Here is a 24,087-nt window from a genome sequence, read left to right on the forward strand (position 1 = left end):
ACGTGGGACAATCTAGGTAAATGGCCTGATTTCTTCAAAAGATCGATGTCATAAAAATAAAAGGTTGGGGACAGAAATGGAAAGAACTTAAAAGAGTCAAGTGTGGTGAATACTGATCGGTTCTTAGTTAGAAAAAAAAGTCCTAAAAGGTTTTTGGGATGACTGGGGACATATGAATATGGACTGGTTGTTAGAGAATTAAATTTTCTTAGCAGTGGTGATAACAATGGTTATTGCAGAATAAGGGCATTATTTTTATTTTTATTTTTTGAAATGGATCTCACTCTGTCGCCTAGGCTGGAGTACAGTGGCCCCATCCCGGCTCACCGCAACCTCTGCTTCCCAGTTTCAAGTGATTCTCCTGCCTCAGCCTCCCGAGTAGCTGGGATTATAGGCACGCACGCCACCACGCCCGGCTAATTTTTGTATTTTTTGTAGACACGGGGTTTCACCATGTTGGCCAGGTTGGTCTCGGACTGCTGACCTCAGGTGATCCGCCTGCCTTGGCCTCCCAAAGTGCTGGGATTGCAGGCGTGAGCCACTGCGCCTGGCCAAGGGCCTTATTTTTAAGAGATACATGCTCAGTATTTGGTGTTGGGGTGAAATGTCATCTCTACAATTTTCAAATGGTTCCGAAAAAGACACACAGACAAAGCAAATATGGCAAACTGTTAACAAGTGCTGGAATCTACGTGGTATCATTATATTGTCTTTTCAAGTTTTCTCTATTTAGTTTTTTTTATAATACAAAACTTAAGGGGAACTGCAGGCTAGACAGTTTTGATCCGATGTTATTCTGCTAATCTTTTAAAGGTGTCTTGCGGTGACTCACGCCTGTAATCCCAGCACTTTGGGAGGCTGAGGCGGGTGGATCACCTAAGGTCAGCAGTTCAAGACCAGCCTGGCCAAAATGGAGAAACCCCCGTCTCTACTAAAAATATAAAAACTAGCCTTAGCCAGGCGTGGTGGCGGGCGCCTGTGGTCCCAGCTACCCAGGAGGCTTTAGCAGGAGAATCGTTTGAACCCAGAACGCAGAGTGGGGACTCCCCCACGCTTTGGCTTTCAGAACAAGGGTTCGAATTCTGGGGCTATTACTTTCTGACCGTGTGGTTTTTTGCAAGCATCTTAACCCGGGCCTCAGTTTCCTCATCTGTAAATGGGAACAGGAATTCCTACCCCTTAGGGTTGTACGGGGCGTTATGTGAGCCCAAGGAGCCCTGACCTGCGGTGAAAGGCTGGAGACCGAAAGGCGACGTTCGAGGGGCTCTGGGTGCCTGGGACAACCTCTGGGCAACAGGAAGAGGCGGCTGCGGGGCCAAGTCCCTCCTAAGCGGCCACGCGAGGGGCCCTGAGTCGAGAAGGGTTACAGCGCTTCCCAGAACCCACCCCGCCCAACGTGTCACAAATAAAGCTGGCCCTTCTCCGATTCCCTCATTGCAGCCACTCAGGGAGCAGCCCCTTGCCCATGCATCCATTAGCCGAGGCGGTGGCTGCGTGTGCAGTGCTACAAGGCTCAGCGCCTGCCTCGGCTCCGGAATCAGGCTGTTTCCTTCTAGACCTCCCGTGGGGGATTTAAGCCGGCGTCCGGGTCAAAGAACAGGGACAAAGTCCTCCTGCCACGGGGGACCATCTGCAGGGAAAGGGAAGAATGGGGAGCTTCCACAAAATGCCGACTAAGGCCTCCTTAGGTTTTGCCCCACTCCAAGATGGAAGGCCTGAGGCTTCACACTGCCCCCGAAGTCCCCTTCCCATTGGCTATCTGGGAATTGGGTTTTCCAATAATGCGAGCGCTGATTGGTCAATCCAGAACGGTTGCTCAAGCCATTGGCGCAGCCGCCATTGGAGGGCGGCTCTCAAAGGTTTTCAGACACAAATTAGGTTCGAGGAAGGAAACGGAGAGGAAAGGGAAAACTTGAGACGGAGGCGGGACTAAGGAAACGGCAGCTTGCATTGGCTTATTAGAGGCCAAGGGGCGGCTCTTGAACGCTCCTTCCTCTTGATTAGTCCGATTCAGGAAAAGAGGGCGGGTGCTGAGGAAAAGCGGCAGAAGCGCCTGCTTCCATTGGTCAGTCCTGGCAGGAGGCGGAGCACCCGCGGCAGCTGATTGGTGCGGGAGGAAAGGTGGGCGGGGCTCTGAGCCGGGGGTTTTGTTGTGAGGGTCGGTTGTCAAGCAGCGGCCAATCAGGGCAGGGGATGGAGGCAAGTGGGGGTCGCGCCTGGAGCGGAGCCTCGGCCTCCGGAGCCGCAGCTGCAGGTGGAGTGGGCAAGGGGAAGAGGTGGCGAGCGGACGGTGGCCCCTGGGCTGGGCCGAGCCAGGCGGGGCTGGCCGGGCTTGCGGGCAGAGAGCTCTGAGCGTGGGGAGGCTAGAGCCGGTACTCCGCAAGCAGAGGGACCTGCTCCCGCCCCCGGACGAGAGGGGTCGGGGTGGAGGCCGGAGGGGGCAAAACCAGGGAGGCCGGAAGCAGAGCTGGGGGTCTGCAGAAGGACAGGTAATGAATAGGGAGAAGAAAAGTAGGAGAATGAATGAATGGGAGACCCCGGGAGCATATGGGAAGGGGCAGTAACGGGAGTCTGGCGAGGCAGGGGCCTCATGAGGGAGCTCGGGAGACAGGATGTGCATGAGTGGGAGACTCGGGGCAGGGAGAAAAGGGGGTGTGAACGGAGGAGTAGAGAGGCAGACCTGGGGACCCAGGAGAAAGGGGACGGAGGGGAGCGGGCTCATGGGAAAGAGGTGAAGTGGCTGTGGGAAGGAGGTGGGAGGCTCCATGAGGTGGCCTTTTCGAGTTGAGGAGTCATAGCCACTCACGCCCAGACTGGAGGCCTAGTTCCTAACTCTGTCCTTGGGAATCGCAGGGAGCAGGAGCGGTTCCCTTGCCAAGAGCTGGGGAATTGGACCATCAGGGTCGTCTTCGAGATTCTTTCCAGGGAGGACTTAAGTGGCCGTCCCTGGGATGCCTTTCCTAGGCCCATAAGCTTAGCTTCTGACTCCACTCTCCCACATCCCATACGTCAGACAAAAACGACTCCCAGGAAATCTGTGTGAATTGCAGACACGTGGTCTTCTCCGCCCCACTGCGGCTGCTGCACTTTAGGCAGCCAGCATCCCGGAACAGAGCTGCAGCTCATTATCCTGGCCTCTGGGAGGAGTTTCTTTTTCCTTATGTTCCAAATCACCCCACCTGAGGTGCCCCCTCTGCAGATTCCCAAACCTAATTTGCAGTGCAGCTTCTGACTCTGGTGGTTTTGGTGGGTGTCAGTCTTTATTTAAGTGGCCTTGGTGATCCAGGGAGCAATAGCTCTTACCAAGCATTTTCTAACATGACGTCACCTCTGTTTGTATTGCAGCCCTGTATTGAGCTGAGATGGCTCGAGCCTAACATTCCATGATCCAGGATCGTGACAGATGTGCACAGGCTGCTGCTGTTGCTGCTGTGGGTAATTTGGAACCACGAGGCACCCCAGGGCCAGAAGAAGAGGCATTCTGTCTGCCTGGATGTGTGGGAACTCTCTGCCAACTTGATTGGTGGATCTGGGGGGGATCCACCCCCACCCCACGAGGAAAGCACAGTTTATTTTGTGGGTGGGGCTTCAGGTGCCAGCCAGCTGAAGGATGGCCACCCCTGTGGTCACCAAGACAGCCTGGAAGTTGCGTGAGTGGTTTTCATTTTTCTTTATCACCCCATTTATTCTATTAGCGGCTTGTTGCTGGGAGGCCTGAACCCACAGCTTTGTTTCCTGTTCTTGGCACAGGAGGAGACTCCTAGACTTTGGAGTAAGATAGACCATGATGTAAGTCATGACTGTGGCACTTCTTAGCTGGGTGACACTGGGCAGGTGACTTAACCTCTCTGAGGCTCAGTTTTCTTATCTGTACAATGAGATGATGCCTGCATTCTGTGGTTGCTGTGAAATTCAAGTGACAGGATGAACCTATCCTAAAGCACTTAGCACAGCATTTCCAGTTAGGCTGACAGTGGGGTGAGAAATCCTGAAAGATGTTCACAGCATTCTCAGACATCTCACAAGTCAAACTTCCCCAGTCAGATAAAAGCATCTTGGGCCTGGGATGGGGGAAGGAGTGGGAGCGAGGAGGGGCGGGCAGAGGGGTGCAGACAGGGCTTAGACTGTAACTGATGGGCACTGCCCACTCCCACCATTGCGCTATACAAGTGGTTCTAGACTCTTTCATCTGAAGACTTCATACTCTTAACAATTATTGAGGACCCCAGAGTGCTTTTGTTTGTTGGAGTTACATATCTGTCAATATTTACCATGTTAGAAGTTAATACTGAGACGTTTCAAACAAAAGTATATAATCAAATAGGCCTCTAGTGATGTTCTGGGAAACTCCACCATATGCTTGTGAGCAAATGAGAGTGCAAAAGGCAGATGCCATCTTAGTGTTATTGTGAAAATCCTTTTGTCTTCTTAGACCCCTGGAAAGGATCTTGAGGATCCCAAGCATCCCCAGATCATATTTTGAGAATTCCCCTACACATTGGCACCTCAGTGGGCCCTGCCCCACCTGTTGTAACTGGTTGGCATAGCTTTTGTGTGCTCCACCTGGTCACTGCCTGCTGCCAGCTGTCCCTGGGCTGGTTTTCAGGAGCTGGGACAAGACTCCACACTTTTTTTTTTTTTTGAGACAGAGTCTCACTGTCGCCCAAGCTGGAGTACAGTGGTGCGATCTCAGCTCACTGCAACTTCTGCCTCCCGGGTTCGTGCGATTCTCGTGCCTCAGCCTCCCGAGTAGCTGGGATCACAGGCACCTGCCACCACGCCTGGCTAATTTTTGTATTTTTAGTAGAGACGGGGTTTCACCATGTTGGCCAGGCTGGTCTTGAACTCCTGACCTCAGGTGATCCACCTGCCTTGGCCTCCCAAAGTGCTCAGATGACAGGCGTGAGCCACCACGCCTGGCCAAGACTCCACACTTTTTAACCATGAATTTAACTGTAAGACTCTGGGCAAAGCTCTTTGCAGGGCCTCTGTTTCTTTGTTTGTAAAGTGAGAAGTTTGGGCCATTTTCATGTTGTTCCCCAAAGCTCTAGGGCTCTGGGAGAACCCTGTTATGGTTCCCCAAGGAGGGCACACTTTGGTTAGAGTGGCTTTGTAATTATTGGGATTATGTATTCATCCCTTTGACAGCTGGCCTTTCCCCAGAGCTAGGCACTGGGGAGCCACTGGGGGACAAAGTAGTCAAGGTCTCTGTACAGTGGGAGCTCAGAGCCTGGGGAGAGCAACAGGCAGGAACTGGATAACGGTATCCCTCTGTGTCTCCTCTAGTTGCAAGCTGGTGCCTGTGCTTTGAATCAGTTAGCTGGGGGTTGGGGGTAGGGATGGGGTGGGAATGCTGTAGGCTGCATGAACAGCAAGTGCAAAGGCCCTGAGGCAGGAGGCTCAGTGTATTGGAACGACTCAAGGGAGGCCATGGGCGGTGGCACAGCAGCAGGAGGAACGTGGGGCCGCATGGACCTAGTGAGTTCGCAGGACCCCCGCCCTCCTGAGGCTGCCGTGCTTTATCATAAAGGCAAGGCCAAGCCATCAGTGTGTGCGAGCAGGAAGTAATGAGATCAGGCGTATTGGGCATCTGCTGCTGCTGCTGCTGATGTCATGTGCACGGTGGTGTCCATGGGAATCAACTCTGAAGAGCCCAGGGCCACATGACCTCTGGCTCCTTGTGGCTCCAGAGTCTGGTGAGGTTCAGAGGTGCGTGGCCCACATGAGGTCGTTGAAACCTAGTACTTTGTATCTTGCATTTGGGATGCTGATCCTCAGCCCCTCTGGCCACATCACACCGTGTTCCCCAGCTTTGGCTAGATGTGGGACCCAGGTTGTACTCCCAGAGCTTGGCCTGCCAGTAGACACTGAGGATTTTTATCTTTTATTTTTGGTATGAAAATCAAGTATTCCGGGCCGGTCGCGGTGGCTTAATGCCTGTAATCCCAGCACTTTGGGAGACCGAGGCGGGCGGATCATGAGGTCAGGAGATCGAGACCATCCTGGTTAACATGGTGAAAGCCTGTCTCTACTAAAAATACAAAAAATTAGCCGGGCAACGTGGTGGGCGCCTGTAGTCCCAGCTACTCGGGAGGCTGAGACAGGAGAATGGCATGAACCCAGAAGGCGGAGCTTACAATGAGCCGAGATCCTGCCGCTGCACTCCAGTCTGGGCAACAGAGCAAGACTCTATCTCAAAAAAAAAAAAAGAAAAAATCAAATATTCGGCCTGGGCTGTTGGTTGCTGAAGGAGGAGCTCTTGGGGTGGTGCCCTGTGCCTCCTTTGCAGGTGCCTGTGCTGTGTCCCTGCCCCTCTGCCCTCCCTCTGTGGGCTCCAGTCAGTCCCTGGTCAGGCTGCTTAGAGGGGAGTGATGTGGGCTCCTCCAGAAGGACCCAACTTCTAAATCCTTCTCACCCCAAAGTCTGCAGTTTTGCCAGCTCAGTGTCTCACCCCCACCACCATCTGATCATACTAGGGCATATTTCGTGCAAGGCCTAGAACAGGCACCCAGGAAATACTGATATTGTGAATGAATGCTCCTGACTCCAGGGGCAGCAGTCCTGAGGCCCAGTGAGGTGGGGCCCAGCCAGACACTTTCCCTGGGAGGAGTGAGGGCCAGGGGACAGACAGAGCCCTCCAGGTAGGCCAGGGGGAGTGAGCAGTGCCTCCACGGAGAGGACACCAGGCTTGGGCACAGAATGCCAGGGAGAAGGTGCTTTGCCCTCTTTCTGGGTCGGACGGAAACTCTTGAACAGACACATGTTTGTGGCTGGAATTCCCCAGGTTTCTGTCCCGACAGTGTCCAGAGGACAGAAGGCTCTCGTCGAGATGGGGCTACAGTGGGGCGCAGCTCCCTGGGATCCCCATGGCGAGCTCCCCAGCGCCCTGGCCCAGGTTTGGGCCCACAGGGAACCCTCGCCCTTGCTGGCGCTGCTGCCCGTGCTGGTTCTGCCCCGGCCGGCCCAGGAGGCAGGGTGTCATCAGTGAGATTGAGCCTGCAACTTGTCCCCTGGGTATTCCTGGTGGCCCCTTGGAGCCCGGCTTTCTGGCAAGCAGCTTCCCTGGGCCCAGTTTCCCAACCTCCTTGTGGTCTGAAGTCCGCAGCAGAGACACCCAGGCAGGGTGGAGTCAGAGCTGGGGTGCAGGAGGGGCCTCTGTGGAGCGCCGTGGCTGCAACACCCTTTTCCTTGGCATCACCCACGCTGGCCTTCCGGGTGCCTCAGGGCGTCAGCACCTTGGGGTTTTCCCCTGGCCTGTGTGGGGAGAACTGTCTTTTTTCTCCCTTCTTTCCAGGAGGAGCTCATGCAGGGATGGGCTCTGAGGCCCGGGCCGCCTCTTGGTTCCCTGCCTGTGCTTTGCTCCCTGAGGAGCCCTCTGAGGCTCATGTCTGCCATCTCCACTGACCAGGCCAGGGCCTTGGGCTGTCTGCACGGCCTCCTCCTCTGTGTGGTCAGCCCTCACCCCCACCCCAGCTGCTCAGTCTGTTGCCTCCTGCCCTCTCCTCATGAAGCCCACCCTCTGGTGCCTGCCCGGGCCCCCATGCCCACTCTCTCATGGTGACTAGCCCCGAGCCTGCCCAACGTCACGGAGCCCTCGCCTGCTACTAAGCAGCACGTAGGCACGCTCTGAGGAAGTCCTCAGCATCAGGTGTGAGCAGACACCATGGGCATCCCCACTTTCCAGATGAGGAGCCAGGCCCTCAGAGGACAAGTGACCTAGTAGCCAAGGCCACGCAATAGCAGATCGCAGACCTCAGACCAGAACCTGATCCGTGATTGTGAATCTGAGCCGAAGCCCTGTGCAGGCTCACCTGGGGCAGCTTGTCTACAGGTGACTTCAGTTGTTCTTAAAGTGTGTTCTCGAAAGCGGGGTTTGTATGTACACACAAGCAGCAGCTGAGAGGTGTGTAGGCAGTGCATGGGTCAATTTTTTTTTATTTTAATAATTGTTTTTCTTTTTGTATCATAGAAAGAGTATCATGAGTATATCAAACTTGTAATTTCATGGACATTGCTTAAGACAAAGCTAATAAAAATAGCAAGGCAATTTTAAAATTGAGTATAACTAGTCAATATTACCAGGTGATGTGCAGAAACAGGAAGAAAATCGTGAGGTCTAAAGGTAGGAAGGACAGGCATGATGAAAGTTGAGAAACAGTGATTTCTGTCTCAGGCCCATGCCCTGCCCTGTCTGCTGGTCCTGCAGCTCATGGTGGGCACCAAAGGGGGAGCTGAAGGAGGCAGATCCTTCCACTGGGCTTCAGGTTCCGAAGCGGGTAGCTGAGCAGGGTCACCCCTCCTTCAAAAGGCCCCATCGGGCCGCCCTGATGGCCTCTCCCTCTCCTTCCCTGTGTAGAAGAGATCGTCGCGCATGCCAGCAATGTGTCCTCACTGGTGCTGGGCAAAGCCTCCGGGCGGCTGCTGGCTACAGGTGGGGATGACTGCCGCGTCAACCTGTGGTCCATCAACAAGCCCAACTGCATCATGGTGAGTCCCGGCAGCCAGCAGTGGGTCAGGACAAGGGCCTGGGGAGGGGACGGGGACAGGGGTTGGAGGCTGAAGAGTGAGCAGCTTCTCAGACTCTCTTGAGCCCGGGGCCCCCTATCTGCTGGGGCCCAGCCCAGGGGTGGAGGGGGCGTGGTGGGGACACCATCAGTGCTTTCCCCAGCTGTCTGCTCAGTGAGGCCCAGGACAGCCCAGCATGGCTGGGACAGTGGCCAGCCCTCAGTAGCGAGGGAGTCACCTGCCTGTGGTACTATTAAGAACTCCAGGCAGGCTGCATGAGAAGATTAAAATAAGCCCCGGGCCTGTGGTTGAGCCAAAAGACTTGTACCCCTCCCCTCCCACCTGCCCATCTGCCTGCCTGGCAGCGACATGTGGGCGTTTATTTTAATTCATTCCCAGCCTTCATTCCCCAATGGGGATTTGAGGGGACCTGGCTGGAGCTGGTTAGGGAGGTAGTTCTTAAGTAGCATCTCCCCACTATTTATGCAGCTATATGTTTAATGCTGGAAACTTTAATGTTTAATGTTTTCCAAATAGGAGCGCATAAAGGAGAAAACACAAAATTAACTACATATAGTTCTGTTATCTAAAGGCTACCACAGTTGGTGTTTTGGTGTGAGTCCTTCTAGATGCTGAGACAGATACACATACGTGTACATGCACTTAAGTGCACACTTGTACATGCATGTACACAGGTATACACACAAATACACAAGCACACACACGTAAATAAAAATACAGTGCCACTCTTGTGCAGCCTGGTTTTTAAAAATAACAGTGTTGTAAGGATTTGCCTGTGTCAACAAGTATTCTTTTACAACATAATTTTGAATGGCTTAATGGTGTTCCATTGTAGGGATGAGCTGTAATTAGCTTAGCCACACCCTGTTATCAGCATGGAGGTTGTTTCCGGCTTTTTTTTGGCTCCGCTAAAGTACCCTGTGGTGAACATCCTCAGCCACCTAGATCCTTGAGCAGATCCGTGATCATTGCATTCAATCCAGGGGTGTGTGCTTTTGTTAAAGCTTTCAAAACAGATTGCCAAATTGCCCTCCAGAAATCATTTTACATTCTCACCAGCAGCATCGGAACCTGCCCTTTCCTCCCTGCCCCAACCCCCATCCCTTGCCAACCAGGGAGTATCATTGTTTTGACTCTTGGTGAAATAAAGAGGAATAGGCCGGGCACAGTGGCTCACGCCTGTAATCCCAGCACTTTGGGAGGCTGAGGTGGGTGGATCACCTGTCAGGAGTTTGAGACCAACCTGGCCAGCATGGTGAAATCCTGTCTCTACTAAAACCACAAAAATTAGCCGGGCTTGGTGGCGGGTGCCTGTAGTCCCAGCTACTCAGGAGGCTGAGGCAAGAGAATCGCTTGAACCTGGGAGATGGAGGTTGCAGTAAGCCGAGATTGTGCCACTGCACTCTAGCCTGGGTGACAGAACGAGATTCCATCTCAAAAAAAAAAGAAAAAGAAAAATAATATGGCAAAGGATGAATTTCTTAGTAGAAACTTAATCACCTCAGTGTTTTTCTGAGATCCAGGGGGAGAACTGAGATCCACCCCAGCCTCAGCAAGGGTGCCAGGGGTCAGTAAAGATGAATTGAAATGTTTTGTTTTACTTTGTTTTTAGGGTTCAAATGTGTTTTCTACCCCCATGAAATGCCAAAGTAGTAGCATACACAAGATGAAAAAGCATCACCAATGACTGACCAAAAATAGGACATGCCACGACCCCCAGAGAAACGGGGCCAACCATCTGGGGCCTGGCCTGCAGGCTTGTCTTAGAACGCCAGGTGCAGCTGTCAGGCCCCAGCCGGCCTCGCCCCGGGCCACTGCCCTGGCTCACACACACCAGCCTCCCAGGCCTCGCAGTGCCTCCAGCCTGCCGGGGTCTCTCTCCCCTTGGGCTTTCTATGCACGCTTTCCCCCTGCAGGCCGTCCACTTGGATTTATTTTTGTTTATTTTTGAGTATGGGATACACTTATTCTGTTCAACATCCAAAAGATAGAGGATCCATAGTGAAAAGTCTTCCACCCTCCTCCAACCCCCACAGCCCTCTCCTTTCCATGGGGATGGGCAGTCAGGGAGAGCCAGGGGTTCTAGAGGTACGAGATGTGTGCCCAAGACTAGGTAGGCCTTGGTTCTGCTGTGGCTTTTCTCGCTGAGGGGCTTGCGTGGGGCGGAGTGAAGATGGGAACAGAGCGGGGGCAGGGTTGCTTAACTTAGGGCTGAAGGGACAGCATCCCTTTATCTTGGCCGGTCACTCCCCTCCAAGGGGCCCAGGGCCATTTCTGCAGGTGACGCCCATGTCAGAAGCATAGCAGGGAGGAGGGAGGTGGTGGGGGGATGACTGGGGTTTGGCCACTCTTAGCCCTGGGAGCTGAGGCCGAGAGGAGTAGGTGCTCAGAAAGGGCCTACAGGAGGGCTAGGCTGTGGCCCCCATGGGGCACCCCCTCCTGCCTTAGCCACTTCTTGCTGAAGCCTTTCTGGGGGACCTGGAATTCAGGGCAGCAACTGCAGGGGTCTGTCCAGCAGTGCACTGAAGCTGCTGCTCTCTCTCCACAGAGCCTGACGGGCCACACGTCCCCAGTGGAGAGCGTCCGCCTCAACACCCCCGAGGAGCTCATCGTGGCTGGCTCCCAGTCGGGCTCCATCCGTGTCTGGGACCTGGAAGCTGCCAAAAGTAGGCCTCCGAGCTTGCCTCCTGTGCACGCACACCTGCCTTAGTCTTCAGGCTCTGCAGTTGTGCTGCTTCCTCCAGGAAGCCTGCCTGGACTAGGTTGGCTGCTTTGCTCCTGGAGCACTAACCGGGCAGTGTGGCACCCACTCCACCCCCATTAGCCTGGCATTGACATGCACTGCTGCCTCGTGTGGGTGGGGGGATGTGTGGGGCTGTGTGTGTGTGTGTGTGTGTTTGGATGTGTGTGTCTGCGTGCACATTGTGTGTGTGTGTGTGTGTGTGTGTGTGTGTGTGTGTGTGTGTGTATTTAGAACCTAGAGGGACGTCACATGCCGCCAGGGGCCCTGCAGGTCACATGAATGAGGTGGCTGTGTGGGACAGCCATGAAGAACCGGGGAGCTTGTACCCCGACTCCAGGTGGTCCCCACTCTGCCTTGGCTCCCTGGTGCCATTAGAGGCAGCCTGGAATGGCCAGATCTGTTTGCTTGTGCTCTGTTTTAATTTAGTTTTCATCTGTATGGAAGTTGTACATAGCCTAAAATTTAAAACCTCAAATACCAGTATTTCTACAATTAATTTCAATGGAAAGAGGAAACTTCTGCCCCACTCCTTCCCATTCTCCAAGAGCCTAAACTTTCTGTGCTTTTGTCTGTGCTTTACTGATCACCTCCACCTTTCTAGACCACATGGTCATACTACAGTTTCTTTCTTTTCTTATTTAAAAAACATTGTGGCCAGGCGCAGTGGCTCACGCCTGTAATCCCAGTACTTTGGGAGGCCAAGGCAGGCGGATCACCTGAGGTTGGGAGTTCGAGACCAGCCTGACCAACATGGAGAAACCCCATCTCTACCAAAAATACAAAATTAGCCGGGTGTGGTGGCACATGTCTGTAATCGCAGCTACTTGGGAGGCTGAGGCAGGAGAATCACCTGAACCCGGGAGGTGGGGGTTCTGGTGAGCCAAGATCAAGCCATTGCACTATAGCCTGGGCAACAAGAGCGAAATTCCATCTCAAAAAAAAAAAAAAAAAAAAGTAAACACGTTAGTTATTCTCTTCCTACTGTAGAGGATGAGAATTTAGCTCTCTCATGGCACCACACCCGGCCCCATGGCTCGTTTTTCTCCTCCCACCCTCCCAGCAGCACCATTTCAATAGGCAGTGTTTATATCGTAAGGAGGCATAAGTGTCATTTACCACTGACTATTTCTTTTTAATAACTTGGTTTCCCTGGAGTTAATAATGGTTCTTTTTTTTTTTTTTTTAATCTATGTGTTTTCTATGTCCATATTACTCATTCATCCCCAAATTCTCTGCCAGAAGAGTAAAGCTCCTTCTGTTTCTTTGAAACCCATCCCATAATCCAGGCGCCTTTTCTCAGAGCCTCTCCTCTGGTCCTAGTGGCCTGCAGCCCAGCTGTCATCCTGGGCCTCCATTTCTCTTCTCTGGGGAATTCTCTCCGTCTGCTGTTCCTGGTCCCATGCCGTCACCTTTCTTGGTTTTCTCCCTCTTTTTGATGGAGCACATTCTTTTGTAACTTTCTGAGAAAGGGTGCTGGGAAGGCATAGTTTTGGAGAACTTCCATGGCTGAAAATGACTTTCTGCTACCCCCATCATTTGCTTTTGTGTTTGTTTTATGAGTTTGAGTATAGAGTTCTATGTTGGCAATAAAATATCGCCCTCAGAATTTGGAAGGTGCAGCTCTTCTGCCTTTTAGGTTCTAGGGTTGCTGTTGGGAGGGGCCGATGTTGTTCTGATCCCAGATCCTTCACAGGGGACTGGCTTCATTCCACGTTCTGTCTGTTCCTTCCTCTCTCTCTCTCTCTTTGCTTTCCTTTCTCTCTCTGTCTCTGCAGGCTTTTAGGGTCTTTGTCCCGGTGTTCCAGTGTGGTGAGCCTTGGGGTGGGTCTGCTTCCACCCTGTGCTAGGTTGTCACTGGTTTCTTGGGGTTGTGGTCTGGAAACTCATGCCCTCAGTTCTGGGGCTGAGCGGAGAGTCTCGCCCACTGCTCCTGTGCTGTGCCTCTGTGTCTTAGCAGGTGGTGCCAGCTCTATGGATTTTTCAAGAGAGGCTGGAAATCTGGAAATTCATGTGGAATCCACCCATTTAAAAATGTTGACAGCTCATTTAACATTTGTTTCAGAACACCATGCAGGCCAGCTCTGTGAGGTCCAAATAAGACCTGTTTGCCTGATGCTTTTTTTTTCTTTTTTTTTTTTTGAGACAGAGTGTCACTCTGTCACCCAGGCTGGAGTGCAGTGGTGTAATCTCAGCTCACTGCAACCTCTGTCTCCCAGGTTTAAGCGATTCTCCTGCCTCAGCCTCCTGAGTAGCTGGGACTACAGGCACGGACCACCATGTCCCGCTAATTTTTGTATTTTTAGTAGAGACGGGGGTTTCTCCATGTTGGCCAGGCTGGTCTTGAACTCCTGACCTCAGGTGATCTGCCCGCTTCAGCCTCCCAAAGTGCTGGGATTACAGGCATAAGCCACCATGCCTGGCCTGCCTGATGCTTTTTGATAGCCCTGGTTGGATCATCCCGCATGCCAGGCAGGAGGCCGCCTACCTGAAGCCCTGGAGAGGAAGCGGCAACATGGATTTTGCCGAGGCCGCTTTTTCCAGAAGAGAGCCCCTCTGGCCTGGCTGAGACTTCAAGATTCTTCTGGGCCTCTCCTTGGTTCATGCTCTATGTTGGCGGCAGGGCAGCAGCCATGAGCCACACATGCGCAGTGGCAAGGTTCCCTTTGCTCAGAAACACTGGGCTTCCTGTGTAGGTGGTACTCAATAGAGATGCACCCAGCCTCTTCACTAATGCTTGCCTACTCAGTGATGGTCAGTTTAAGAACAGAAGAGCCCCAGGACCTCTTTGATAACAAACAGGACTGCAGGCTTTGTGTCTCGGCACGTGATCGCACTGCCTGGCCACACCAGGGCATGCTGTGTTTGGTGTCGCTGAACTCAAGCGGGCCAGGGAGGAGGGAGTCCAGGATGGCTGGGCTCTCATGGAGAAGGTGGGAAGGCTCAGGCAGAAGGCGGGCAGCTCCCTGGACCTGAATCCCAGCACGTGGGCACCAGCCATTCAGTATTCACTGAAGAACAAGAGACAGAAGGGAGAAGCCGAGGGCACCATGCCCCCTGTCCAGGCTTTCTCAGCCACAATTGTTTTGCTCATAAGGGAAATGTGAGGAATTCCTTGAGGTGGCTGAGAACTGAAAACTGAAGACTGCTGGATTCCTGGGCCCTGGACGGCCAGGGCTGGCTGCTCCACATGGAGCTCATTACGAACCCTCCACCCTTGGAGAACCCAATTCAGTACTGAGGTGGGCGCAGGATCTGGATTTTAATAAGCTTCCAGGTGATTCTTATGGACAGCCAGGTTGACAGATGGGCAAACAGAGGCCCATGGAGAGCACTGAGCTTAGGAAAGTCCTGGTAGCTGCAGGTAGCAGAGCCTTGGACTTGAATCCCGGCATCAGTATTCCCATCCCAGTGCTGTCTGTTCTGCCATTGGATGGAAGAGAAACTTGCCATCAGCACAGCAGGTAGAGCTAAGACCTCCGGCCCCCCTCCACATCCTTTCGCCAGAGCACAGGTGTCAGTGACAGACAGGCAAATTGAGGCCCCAGGTGTAGAAAGGTTCCAAAGAGAGCTGCTCTGCGGGCATGGTGGCTCACACCTGTAATCTCAGCACTTTAGGAGGCCAAGGCAGGAGGATCACTTGAGGCCATGAGTTTAAGACTAACCTGGGCAACAAAAGGAGACACCTATCTCTATTTTTTTTTTTTTTTTCTTGAGAGAGAGAGAGCTGCCTCTCATATCGGTTGCCTTGAAAGGCCACCCATCACTGGAGGGTTCAGATGTAGGCTGAGGAGGTGCTCAGCTGGGAGGCCTTGGGGGTTCCTGTGTGGGGCAGACAGACCCCGGAGGCCCCTCCACTCTGCAGTTCCTAGATCCCATGATGAATGTGGGCATCAGAGGCCTTCGTGGGACAGAAGAGCAAGGGCAGGAGTCAGGCCGGAAGAATGTGGTCCTGCCTGCTTTCCACAGCACAGCCAGAGGGCAAGGGTGGCTCAGCGCAGGGGATCCCACAGGAGGGCAGCCGGCGCTTCATGCAGCCAGCCCACACAGGGTGGGACTCCGCCACATCCTCTCTGGGCAGGGCAGGATTTTGGAAGCCTTGCTGTGGGATCCAAGCTGAGTGGGCTGGGAGCGGGTGTGGACTGGAGCAAGAGCCAGCGTGGCCTCCTTGGCCAGGAGGCAATGCCCAGCCCCCAGCAGAACCTGATAGCTACACGGAGCAAGGAGGGACAGCTACAGAGACTGTGGTGCAGGTGAATTGGATATGCATTCGACAAACTCCAGAGGGATGTGAAAGTGTCCAGACCCAGCTCCAGCACCAGACAGGGCCAGCTGCAGAGGGGCACTGAGGCCTGGGGAGGAGGAGAGAAGGCCCAGCTTGCGGGACAGCCAAGAGCAGAAGGCAGGTCTTGTGCAGGAAGAAATGTGAACGGGACTAATTACGACTGGCATTTATTGAGCACTTACCATGTGCAGAGCCCGTGCTAAGCACTTTATGTCTGTTTACGCCATTCTGTGACCCAACATGAGGCCCAGAGACAGTAAGTGATTGGCCAGGGTCACACCACCAGTGAGGAGCGGAGCCAAGGCTGATCCCAGTATTGTCTGATGCCAGAGCCCACATCCTGACTTTGGGGGTAGAGAAGATCATACAGTAGAGTTCATTTAATTCACCTAGTGCTTGGATCTCGACTCTGCAGTAAAGTGTTATATATGGAATCTTGAATACCTCCTCTGACAGAGAGCTCACTACCTCACAAGGCACCCTATTACACCTTGGCTCAAAACTAAGAATGGCTGGACTCCCACATTTCCTGGCCCTGGCACTTGGGATGGTCAGTTTCATTCAGATAGTGAATTATGAATCTTTCCAAAAGCAGGAAACATGAGACAAATTTGAGTGGTGCTGGAGGACACCCTGAAACACACAAGGTTTGCCTCTAGGCTGGGCTGCTCCTGGCCATGGAGATGCCTGCAAAACCTTAAAGGAAAGGATGGGAGATGTGGTTCCTAGGGCAGTGGGAGGCGATCAGGCCCCACCCCGGGAGTTCTTTGGTCCTTGCGTGTCCTCCCTGTGTCCTCTCAGTTCTCACTGCTCCTCGGTGTGTCCTCACAGCCACCCTCAAGATCCCTTGGACCGAGGTCATCCAAGAAGACTGGTGTGTGCACCAGGGCCACCCCAGCCATGCCCTCCACTTGCCCTCCTTAGGGCCTTTGCCCATCACCTCTATCTACCTACCAGAGCATCCGTCATCCTCCACCCACTGACATCTACTCAAATACCACCTCCTCCATAAAGCCTTCCTGGATTTATCTTTCCAACCAAGCAGTTTCTCTCCCAGCTTGAACCTCTCCTGGTCTGTCTCTCTCCTTGCACTGTCTTGGGTGGGGTTCAGTGCCCTGCAAACCATAAGCTCTACACCCATGGAGCCCTGAATTGAGTGTGGTGGTTCCCTGGCTCTGCTTCCGCTGGAACACAGTCTGTGGGGAGAGCGCAGTACAATTTCTGCAGACTTGAGGTAACACAGGGCTGTCATCTCTCAAGAGAAATATAGGAAAATTAGTTGTCGGTGGGACGCGGTGGCTCACACCTGTAATACCAGCACTTTGGGAGGCCAAGGCGGGTGGATCACTTGAGGTCAGGAGACCAGCCCAGCCAACATGGTGAAACCCTATCTCTACCAAAAATATAAAAAAATTAGCCGGGTGTGGTGGCACATGCTTGTAATCCCAGCTACTTGGGAGGCTGAGGCAGGAGAATTGCTTGAATCCGGGAGGCCTCTAGAGGTTGCAGTGAGCCGAGATCACGCCATTGCACTCCAGCCTGGGCGACAGAGCAAGACTCCTTCTCAAAAAAAAGAAAAGAAAATTCGTTGTTAGGGTGGTGGGACCCTTGATTGTTTCCTCCTGTTTTAAAAATATGTGTTATTGTTCTATTTTTCTGTGCAGCTAATCCAAAAGCGCACACACAAATGCCCACAGCAGCCCTTCCTCTGCCAGCCTTCTCATTTGCCTCTTAGCCACTGTCTCTGCTTTCCTTCTTGTTAGTTCTTCGTACACTCATGGGACACAAAGCCAATATCTGCAGCCTGGATTTCCACCCGTACGGCGAGTTTGTAGCCTCTGGTTCCCAGGACACAAACATCAAGGTGAGAGGCTGGTCCGTGCCCCATGTCTCCTGCTGAGCCTGTGGCAGGACCGGCCCGGCCCGGTCCTCAGTGTTGGATGCCTGCTGAGGGGACCTCTTCCCTTTCTGCAGCCATATCCGCACCATCCTAGGGAAAGTGGGTGGCAGGCATCTGCCAGACGCTTCTGCTCAGAATGCCAGCTTTAGTGAGCAGTTTCTGTGCTTGTCTCCATGGGGAATAACTACCTAGAGAAGGCTGGGCCCCGCCGTCTGCTCACGACCGCACACCTTCCTCCAGTCGTGGCTCTGACCTCTCCTGACTCTGCCCCTCTGCTTCTCTCTGCCCCACAGCTCTGGGACATCAGGAGGAAAGGCTGTGTCTTCCGATACAGGGTAAGGATGCGCTCCGTCAGTAACTCCATGAGCACCTTGTGGGCATTGAGTGTGGCGTGGTGCCCAGACCCCAGCAGGGGGTGGAGGGGACGGCTGTCCCACATGGGTGATAACATAAAACATGGATCTGGAGCCGAGCAGGAGCGCCATGGGCGGCCCACCTGGATCCCCTGGCTCTCCATGAATCCCCTAGAGCCACATTCATCAAACTTCTCCAAGCAGAACCAGGCGGGTAACCGGTGTCATTAGATGGAAGGGGTCCCATAGGAGTGAGGAGGCCGGGAGAGGTCTGTTGGGCCCAGGATCCCAGGGTGAGCTCATGCTGTGTCCTCCCTCAGGGGCACAGCCAGGCTGTGCGATGTCTCCGGTTCAGCCCCGATGGGAAGTGGTTGGCGTCGGCTGCAGATGACCACACCGTGAAGGTAGCTCCCGGCCTGACCTGGGCCCAGGGGCTGGGGGCTGGGGTCTGCTGATCACACCAGGCTGAGTCCTCACCTCCCTCCTGATCGGGCTCACATGTCCCAAGCCTATCCCGAGTGGAAGGTAGCTTGTGGATAAAGAGCTTGGCCTGGATTAGAGGGAGGGTGGGCAGCCAAGATGCCTGGTCGCCCTGACCTCCTCCCTGCCCTGCCTCCAGCTCTGGGATCTCACTGCCGGCAAGATGATGTCTGAGTTCCCTGGTCACACGGGGCCTGTCAACGTGGTCGAGTTTCACCCCAACGAGTACCTGCTGGCCTCTGGCAGCTCTGACAGGTGAGGAGGAGCGAGGCGAGTTGCTCGTGACTGCTGTCCTTCACCACCTTGTCCTCTGCGCGTGTCTCTACTGCCGGTCTATCACTGTCCGGGGTGTCATACGTCTGATGATCCTGTGTGGACTGAATTGGATTTCAGCCGAGCCAGGACTGGACCCTGGTCCATCTCCCAGGGACTCTGGTTCCCTGGCCCCAGTGTCCCAGGTCTGTGGCTTCATGGGCAGGTTGGGACCCAAGGCATCTAGTGGGGCCCCATAGGGCAGGGAGGCTCGTGGCTGTAGGGGCCAACCCTGGGGCCAGGGCCATCGGGCCCAGCCTCCCCCTTGCAAAGTCAGGGCCAGCTCTGCCCCAGATGTTGCTCCTGGTGGCCCTGCCCTGGGGGAGAGGTTTCTAGAGAGAAGCTGGCTTCCCAGGGGCATGTGGAGGCCAGGATGAGGGATAGGCTTCGCAGCACAGCCTGGCTGCCTTTGCAGGACAATCCGTTTCTGGGACCTGGAGAAGTTCCAGGTGGTGAGCTGCATCGAAGGGGAGCCTGGGCCTGTCAGGTACGCAGGCTACGGGGTGGGCGGCCCAGCGCTCCTCCCTGGCAATGGGGCATGGCTGTGGGTGGGCCTTTCCCATCTCTGCTGCTGCGCCCTCCCTGCCCTGGGCCCTCTGGATTCCTCGGGGTGGGGACCAGGCTGGGTGCCACAGGACCCATGGCCATCTCTCGCCTGGCCCAGGAGCGTCCTCTTCAACCCAGACGGCTGCTGCCTGTACAGTGGCTGCCAGGACTCACTGCGTGTCTACGGCTGGGAACCTGAGCGGTGCTTTGATGTGGTCCTCGTCAACTGGGGCAAGGTGGCCGACCTGGCCATCTGCAATGACCAGTTGGTGAGAGAGCCATGGCACCCACCGCCCCTCACTCCCACAGGGCCACCCGCCTCCCTCCAGCCCAGGCCCCTCCTCCTACCCCCACACTGGGGCTGGGATTTTGCCCCCTCGGCTTGCAGTCCCAGCCTCTCCGCTTCCTGCAGATAGGTGTGGCCTTCTCCCAGAGCAACGTCTCCTCCTACGTGGTGGATCTGACTCGTGTCACCAGGACTGGCACGGTGGCCCCGGACCCTGTGCAGGAGCACCGGCCCCTGGCACAGCCACCGCCCAACCCCAGCGCCCCCCTCCGGCGCATCTATGAGCGGCCCAGCACAACCTGCAGCAAGCCTCAGAGGTGAGGGCCTGGGGGGCCTTTGGGGGCCCAGGAGAAGGCCTGTCATAGGGGAAGCCTCGGAGTTCCAGCCCTGGGCCTCACAGGGCACCTGCTTCCGTTGGGCTTGGCCTCACGCCCCCAGGGTGAAGCAGAACTCAGAGAGCGAGCGCCGCAGCCCCAGCAGCGAGGATGACCGGGACGAGCGCGAGTCCCGCGCAGAGATCCAGAACGCCGAGGACTACAACGAGATCTTCCAGCCCAAGAACAGCATCAGTGAGGCCGGGCTCCCGCCCCCAGCCCAGCGTCCCCATCGGTGAAAGGGAGGCTGGGGGTCCTTCCAGGGTGACCTGCTGTGGCTCCGCATCCCTTTAACTTCCTCCTAACCCACGCCTGGGCTCCACGCCCTGTCCTCAATGTTCCCTGGGCCTCGCCAGGCCGTACTCTGATGGAACTGAGAGGGGGTCCTGGGCACTCCCCAGCAGTGGCCCAGCAGCTGCTCAGTGTCCCAGTCCCTGCCCTGCCAGGGACAAGTGGGCTGGGAGGGGCAGGACTGAGGATTCCCGGGACCAGGAGCAGGGTCCACAGTCTGCAGCTGCATGCCTGGGAGCCACCCTCCATCCCCCGCACTCTGACAGGGCCCTGGGTCCCAGGTGGCCTGGCCAGGACCGCTTACAGCCAGGGGTTTCTTTCCTCTGCAGGTCGGACGCCACCCCGGAGAAGTGAGCCCTTCCCTGCACCCCCAGAGGATGGTGAGTTGGGTGAGCCTGGTTTCCCCAAGGTCTCTGATGCCCCCCATCCCTCATCTTCTCTTCCTGTGAGCCCTCCCAACAAGCCCCTTCCCTGGACCCTCCCCTCTCAGGACACGACCCACAGCCTCTCCCGCTGGGTCTCTGCCCTCTGTCTGTTATGTGCCAGGTCCCTGCAAGACTGACAGTGCCCCCCTAGAAGCCTGTGCCCTGGTGTGTGGGGGACAGACATAGACACCACCACACGGGGGGAGCTGCCAGGGGCACTCGGGCTGTGGAGGATGGAAAGGAGTCACTGGGGGCCCACCTTAGATGGGGTCTGCTGTAGATGGGATGATCGGGAGGCGATCGGGAGGCCCTCAGGAGGCCCAATGCCTGCCGAGGCCTGGGGGCCGGTGAGAAGAGGGAGAGAGAAGCGCTTCTGGCAGGAAGGGAGCTGAGAGGAGGGGAGCTGGGGTGAGTCCCAGCAAGAGGTCAGGCCCACAAGGCCTCAGCTAGGGGTTTGGATTAAGAAGGGAGAAAACATGATCTGCATTGTGGTTAGAGAAGGGGCAGGCATGGGGCCACCTGTCCTACAGGGTACCCCTGCCCCCCCCCCCACCCCCCCAGGGACCGTCCTTGCCATCGGTCTTGGGTTTCCTAGGAGCCTCCACTTCCACCTTGCCAGTCAGTCATCCCAGCCCCTCCACATACACACCAGTGAAGGGACAGGATGGCCACATCCTAGAGCCCCCTGGGTCCCACCCACAGGCAGACCTAAGGTTGAGTTGGGGGAGAGGGAGGAGGCAGGTCCAGGCCTGCCCCCAGGTCCTCTGGAACCCCCACGCTGTTGGCCTGCGGCCTCCCCCATGCTCCTGCTCCATCCCCCCATTGCAGATGCTGCCCAGAGTCCCACCCTGAGCCCTGCCCTTCTTGCCAGCCCCTTCTGGCCGGACCTAGTCATCTTTTCCTTTTGCCTCCAGACGCAGCCACAGCAAAGGAGGCAGCAAAGCCCAGCCCTGCCATGGATGTGCAGTTCCCGGTGCCAAACGTATGTCCAGGGAGGGAGTATGGTGTGGGGCCTAGAGAGGGTCCTGACCCAGGGTTGGGGGTCCCTCGGGAGGCAGAGAGGGAGGCCCCAGGCTGGCACCCACTGAGCTTCACACTCTTTCAGCTGGAGGTCCTGCCCCGGCCCCCCGTGGTTGCTTCCACACCTGCACCCAAGGCTGAGCCTGCCATCATCCCTGCCACCCGGAACGAGCCCATCGGGCTGAAGGCCTCTGACTTCCTGCCCGTGAGTGGGAGCCCAGCTCGAGGCATGGGTGGAGGTCTGTGGGTGGAGGGCAGAGCTTTGCTGCCGGCTCCTCCCATGCCAGCATCTGGGTGCCCATCCCACGCAGGCCGTGAAGATCCCCCAGCAGGCCGAGCTGGTGGATGAGGATGCCATGTCACAGATCCGCAAAGGCCATGACACCATGTGTGTAGTGCTCACCAGCCGCCACAAGAACCTGGACACTGTGCGGGCTGTGTGGACCACGGGTGACATCAAGGCAAGTGCCCACCCTTGCCCAGGGCCTTGTCTCGCCCCCCTGCCCCTGCCTGTCCCTGCCACCTGCCTGCCCGGGCTTGGGGCAGAACAAGAAGAGGCCACCCATGGGGGACAGTGTGGGATAGGCCATCCCTGACGTCACACCATCTGTTTCCCCCATCATCATCATCACAGACTGCCATTTAGTGAGCAGCTGTTTACATGCCTGGCCTTACACTCATTGCGTTAGGTACAGTGCTGAACACCCACGGCCCCATCAGCACACCCACATTCACGTTCGTGCCCCCACCCTCACCCTCACAGGGCCACACTGTCCCCCACTGCCCCACCCCTGACGGTGCTCTGTTTGCACAGACGTCGGTGGACTCTGCTGTGGCCATCAACGACCTGTCGGTGGTGGTGGACCTCCTGAACATCGTCAACCAGAAAGCGTAAGTGGCTGCCAAGGGGGAGTGGGCAGAGGGGCAGGGCTGGGCTGATGGCAGCATGTCCTGGCCTCTCCTAGCTCCCTGTGGAAGCTGGACCTGTGCACCACAGTCCTGCCACAGATTGAGAAGCTTCTGCAGAGCAAGTATGAGAGGTGCGTGCGGGGAAGCCATGCCTGCCTCAAGCAGGGGGAGGGGAGAGGTAAGAAGCCTCCTCCAGAACCACGGGAAGGACCCCCAAGAGCCTGGGTGTTCCTGTGAGCTGGCTGTGAAGCATTGCTGCCCCTCAACAGTCTGGAGGTGGGAGTGGAAACAGGCGTGTGTGTGTGTCTGTTTCTGCCCCCTCCTCCTTTGTTCCTTGCTGTTTATCTTTCTGTCTGTGGCCCTGGGTCCATCTGTGATGTCATCCATCTCCCCCTAAAGCTACGTCCAGACGGGCTGCACCTCCCTGAAGCTGATCCTGCAGCGATTTCTGCCCCTCATCACAGACATGCTGGCGGCCCCACCCTCCGTGGGTGTGGATATCAGCAGGGAGGAGAGGTGAGGGCAGCGCATGTGTTGGGGACAGGGGTGCCACAACAGGTGAGGGGACAAAGGCCTGGAGGCCCGGGCCCCTCTTACTGACAGTCCTGCTGGGACAGAGTACAGAGGAGGTGTTGGTCTGGGGCCATGGCTCAGGGCATGGGTGGGCTTAGCCAGAGCTGGGTTCCTCCATGGCCTGGCTGTGCCCACAATCCCTGGCAGGGCCTGGGTGGTTCCCCTCTGGGCCTCCGCCTTCCCTTGGGAGGAAGGGCTGGAGCAGTTAGGACAGCAAAGGCCCTGGGGTTGGGGGGTGGTGGTGGTGGTGCCAGCTGGCCCCTCAGGCCCCGCCCTCTCTACAGGCTGCACAAGTGCCGGCTCTGCTACAAGCAGCTCAAGAGCATCAGTGGCCTGGTCAAGAGCAAGTCAGGCCTCAGCGGCCGCCATGGCAGTACCTTCCGCGAGCTGCACCTGCTCATGGCCAGTCTGGACTGAGGAACGCAGTGGGCAGGGGCGCTCGGCAGCCCACAGGGCCTGGCCTCAGCCCCCACTCCTGTTCCTTGTGCACCCACTGGCCCATGAGCCTCTGCCTGGCCTCTGCCGCTGTCCTGTGGCCATCCTGGAGGAGGTGACGCTGGTCCCTGGCCACCTCTACAGCCCTGAACTCTGCGACAACTCTCTCCAGCAATAGCTGCCCAGCTTTGCCCAACTGTTGCTTCTTGGGGCAGCGAACTGAGCCCTGGGGCTGCTGCTGTAATTTATAAGGCAAGTTTTATTAAATTTGTAACTATTCCCAGGTTTCCTTGTGGGGAATGTTTTCTGCTGGCCACAGGGCTCCCCAGGCCCAGGAGTGCCTGCCCCATGGTTTGAGATGAGGCCACACCCGCTCCAAGCCCTGGGGTGAGGCTCTGGGCCGTGTGGCCAGCAGGGGGCAGCAGAGAATCAGGCCTGTGGGACAGCACCAGTTCAGCCACTTCAGACTGGGAAGGAAGGGGAGGTGGCAACCACCCTTCCACCACTGGGTGTTGAGGTTAGGGGTGGCCCCCACCAGCCCGTTCCTCCCCACCTCAGCTACACTCAAGCTGTCTTATGGACACCCCCAGGACACCTCCAGGGGCAGGACTAGAAGGGCACCTGCCCCTTCC

General features: G+C 56.0%; 1 protein-coding gene across 7 annotated transcripts; it reads left to right on the forward strand.

Moving 5' to 3' along the window:
- Positions 1-2,168: 2,168 nt before the first annotated feature.
- KATNB1 (katanin regulatory subunit B1) lies at positions 2,169-23,734 on the forward strand. 7 transcript variants are annotated; one of them, XM_032157481.2, is made up of 21 exons: positions 2,227-2,489; positions 3,346-3,650; positions 3,751-3,789; positions 8,357-8,487; positions 11,075-11,192; positions 17,315-17,415; positions 17,745-17,786; positions 18,125-18,208; positions 18,424-18,539; positions 19,012-19,083; positions 19,261-19,411; positions 19,555-19,745; positions 19,867-19,997; positions 20,423-20,482; positions 21,433-21,500; positions 21,624-21,743; positions 21,850-21,999; positions 22,302-22,429; positions 22,504-22,578; positions 22,847-22,963; positions 23,305-23,734. In XM_032157481.2, exons 4-21 carry the CDS (start codon positions 8,485-8,487, stop codon positions 23,435-23,437), a joined length of 1,860 nt encoding a protein of 619 aa, XP_032013372.1. In that variant the 5' UTR covers positions 2,227-2,489; positions 3,346-3,650; positions 3,751-3,789; positions 8,357-8,484; the 3' UTR covers positions 23,438-23,734. The 7 variants fall into 7 exon arrangements, with proteins under 7 accessions (XP_032013371.1, XP_032013367.1, XP_032013368.1 ...); XM_032157480.2 differs by lacking the exon at positions 3,751-3,789 and having other exon boundaries at positions 2,169-2,254; positions 20,423-20,473; positions 22,353-22,429; XM_032157476.2 differs by lacking the exon at positions 3,751-3,789 and having other exon boundaries at positions 2,194-2,254.
- The last annotated feature ends 353 nt before the right edge of the window (positions 23,735-24,087 follow it).

This window comes from Hylobates moloch, unplaced genomic scaffold (genome assembly GCF_009828535.3).
Source record: "Hylobates moloch isolate HMO894 unplaced genomic scaffold, HMol_V3 SCAFFOLD_6, whole genome shotgun sequence".
Classification (NCBI taxonomy): Eukaryota; Metazoa; Chordata; class Mammalia; order Primates; family Hylobatidae; genus Hylobates; species Hylobates moloch.

What these genes read in the sequence shown, in the direction of transcription:
- KATNB1 (XM_032157476.2), top strand. Translation starts at nt 3,611, where the DNA reads ATGGCCACCCCTGTGGTCACCAAGACAGCCTGGAAGTTGC. An exon ending in GGACCTGGAAGCTGCCAAAA is followed by an intron (nt 11,193 to 17,314) that starts GTAGGCCTCCGA and finishes CCTTCTTGTTAG; the next exon opens with TTCTTCGTACACTCATGGGA. An exon ending in CTGCAGAGCAAGTATGAGAG is followed by an intron (nt 22,579 to 22,846) that starts GTGCGTGCGGGG and finishes CTCCCCCTAAAG; the next exon opens with CTACGTCCAGACGGGCTGCA.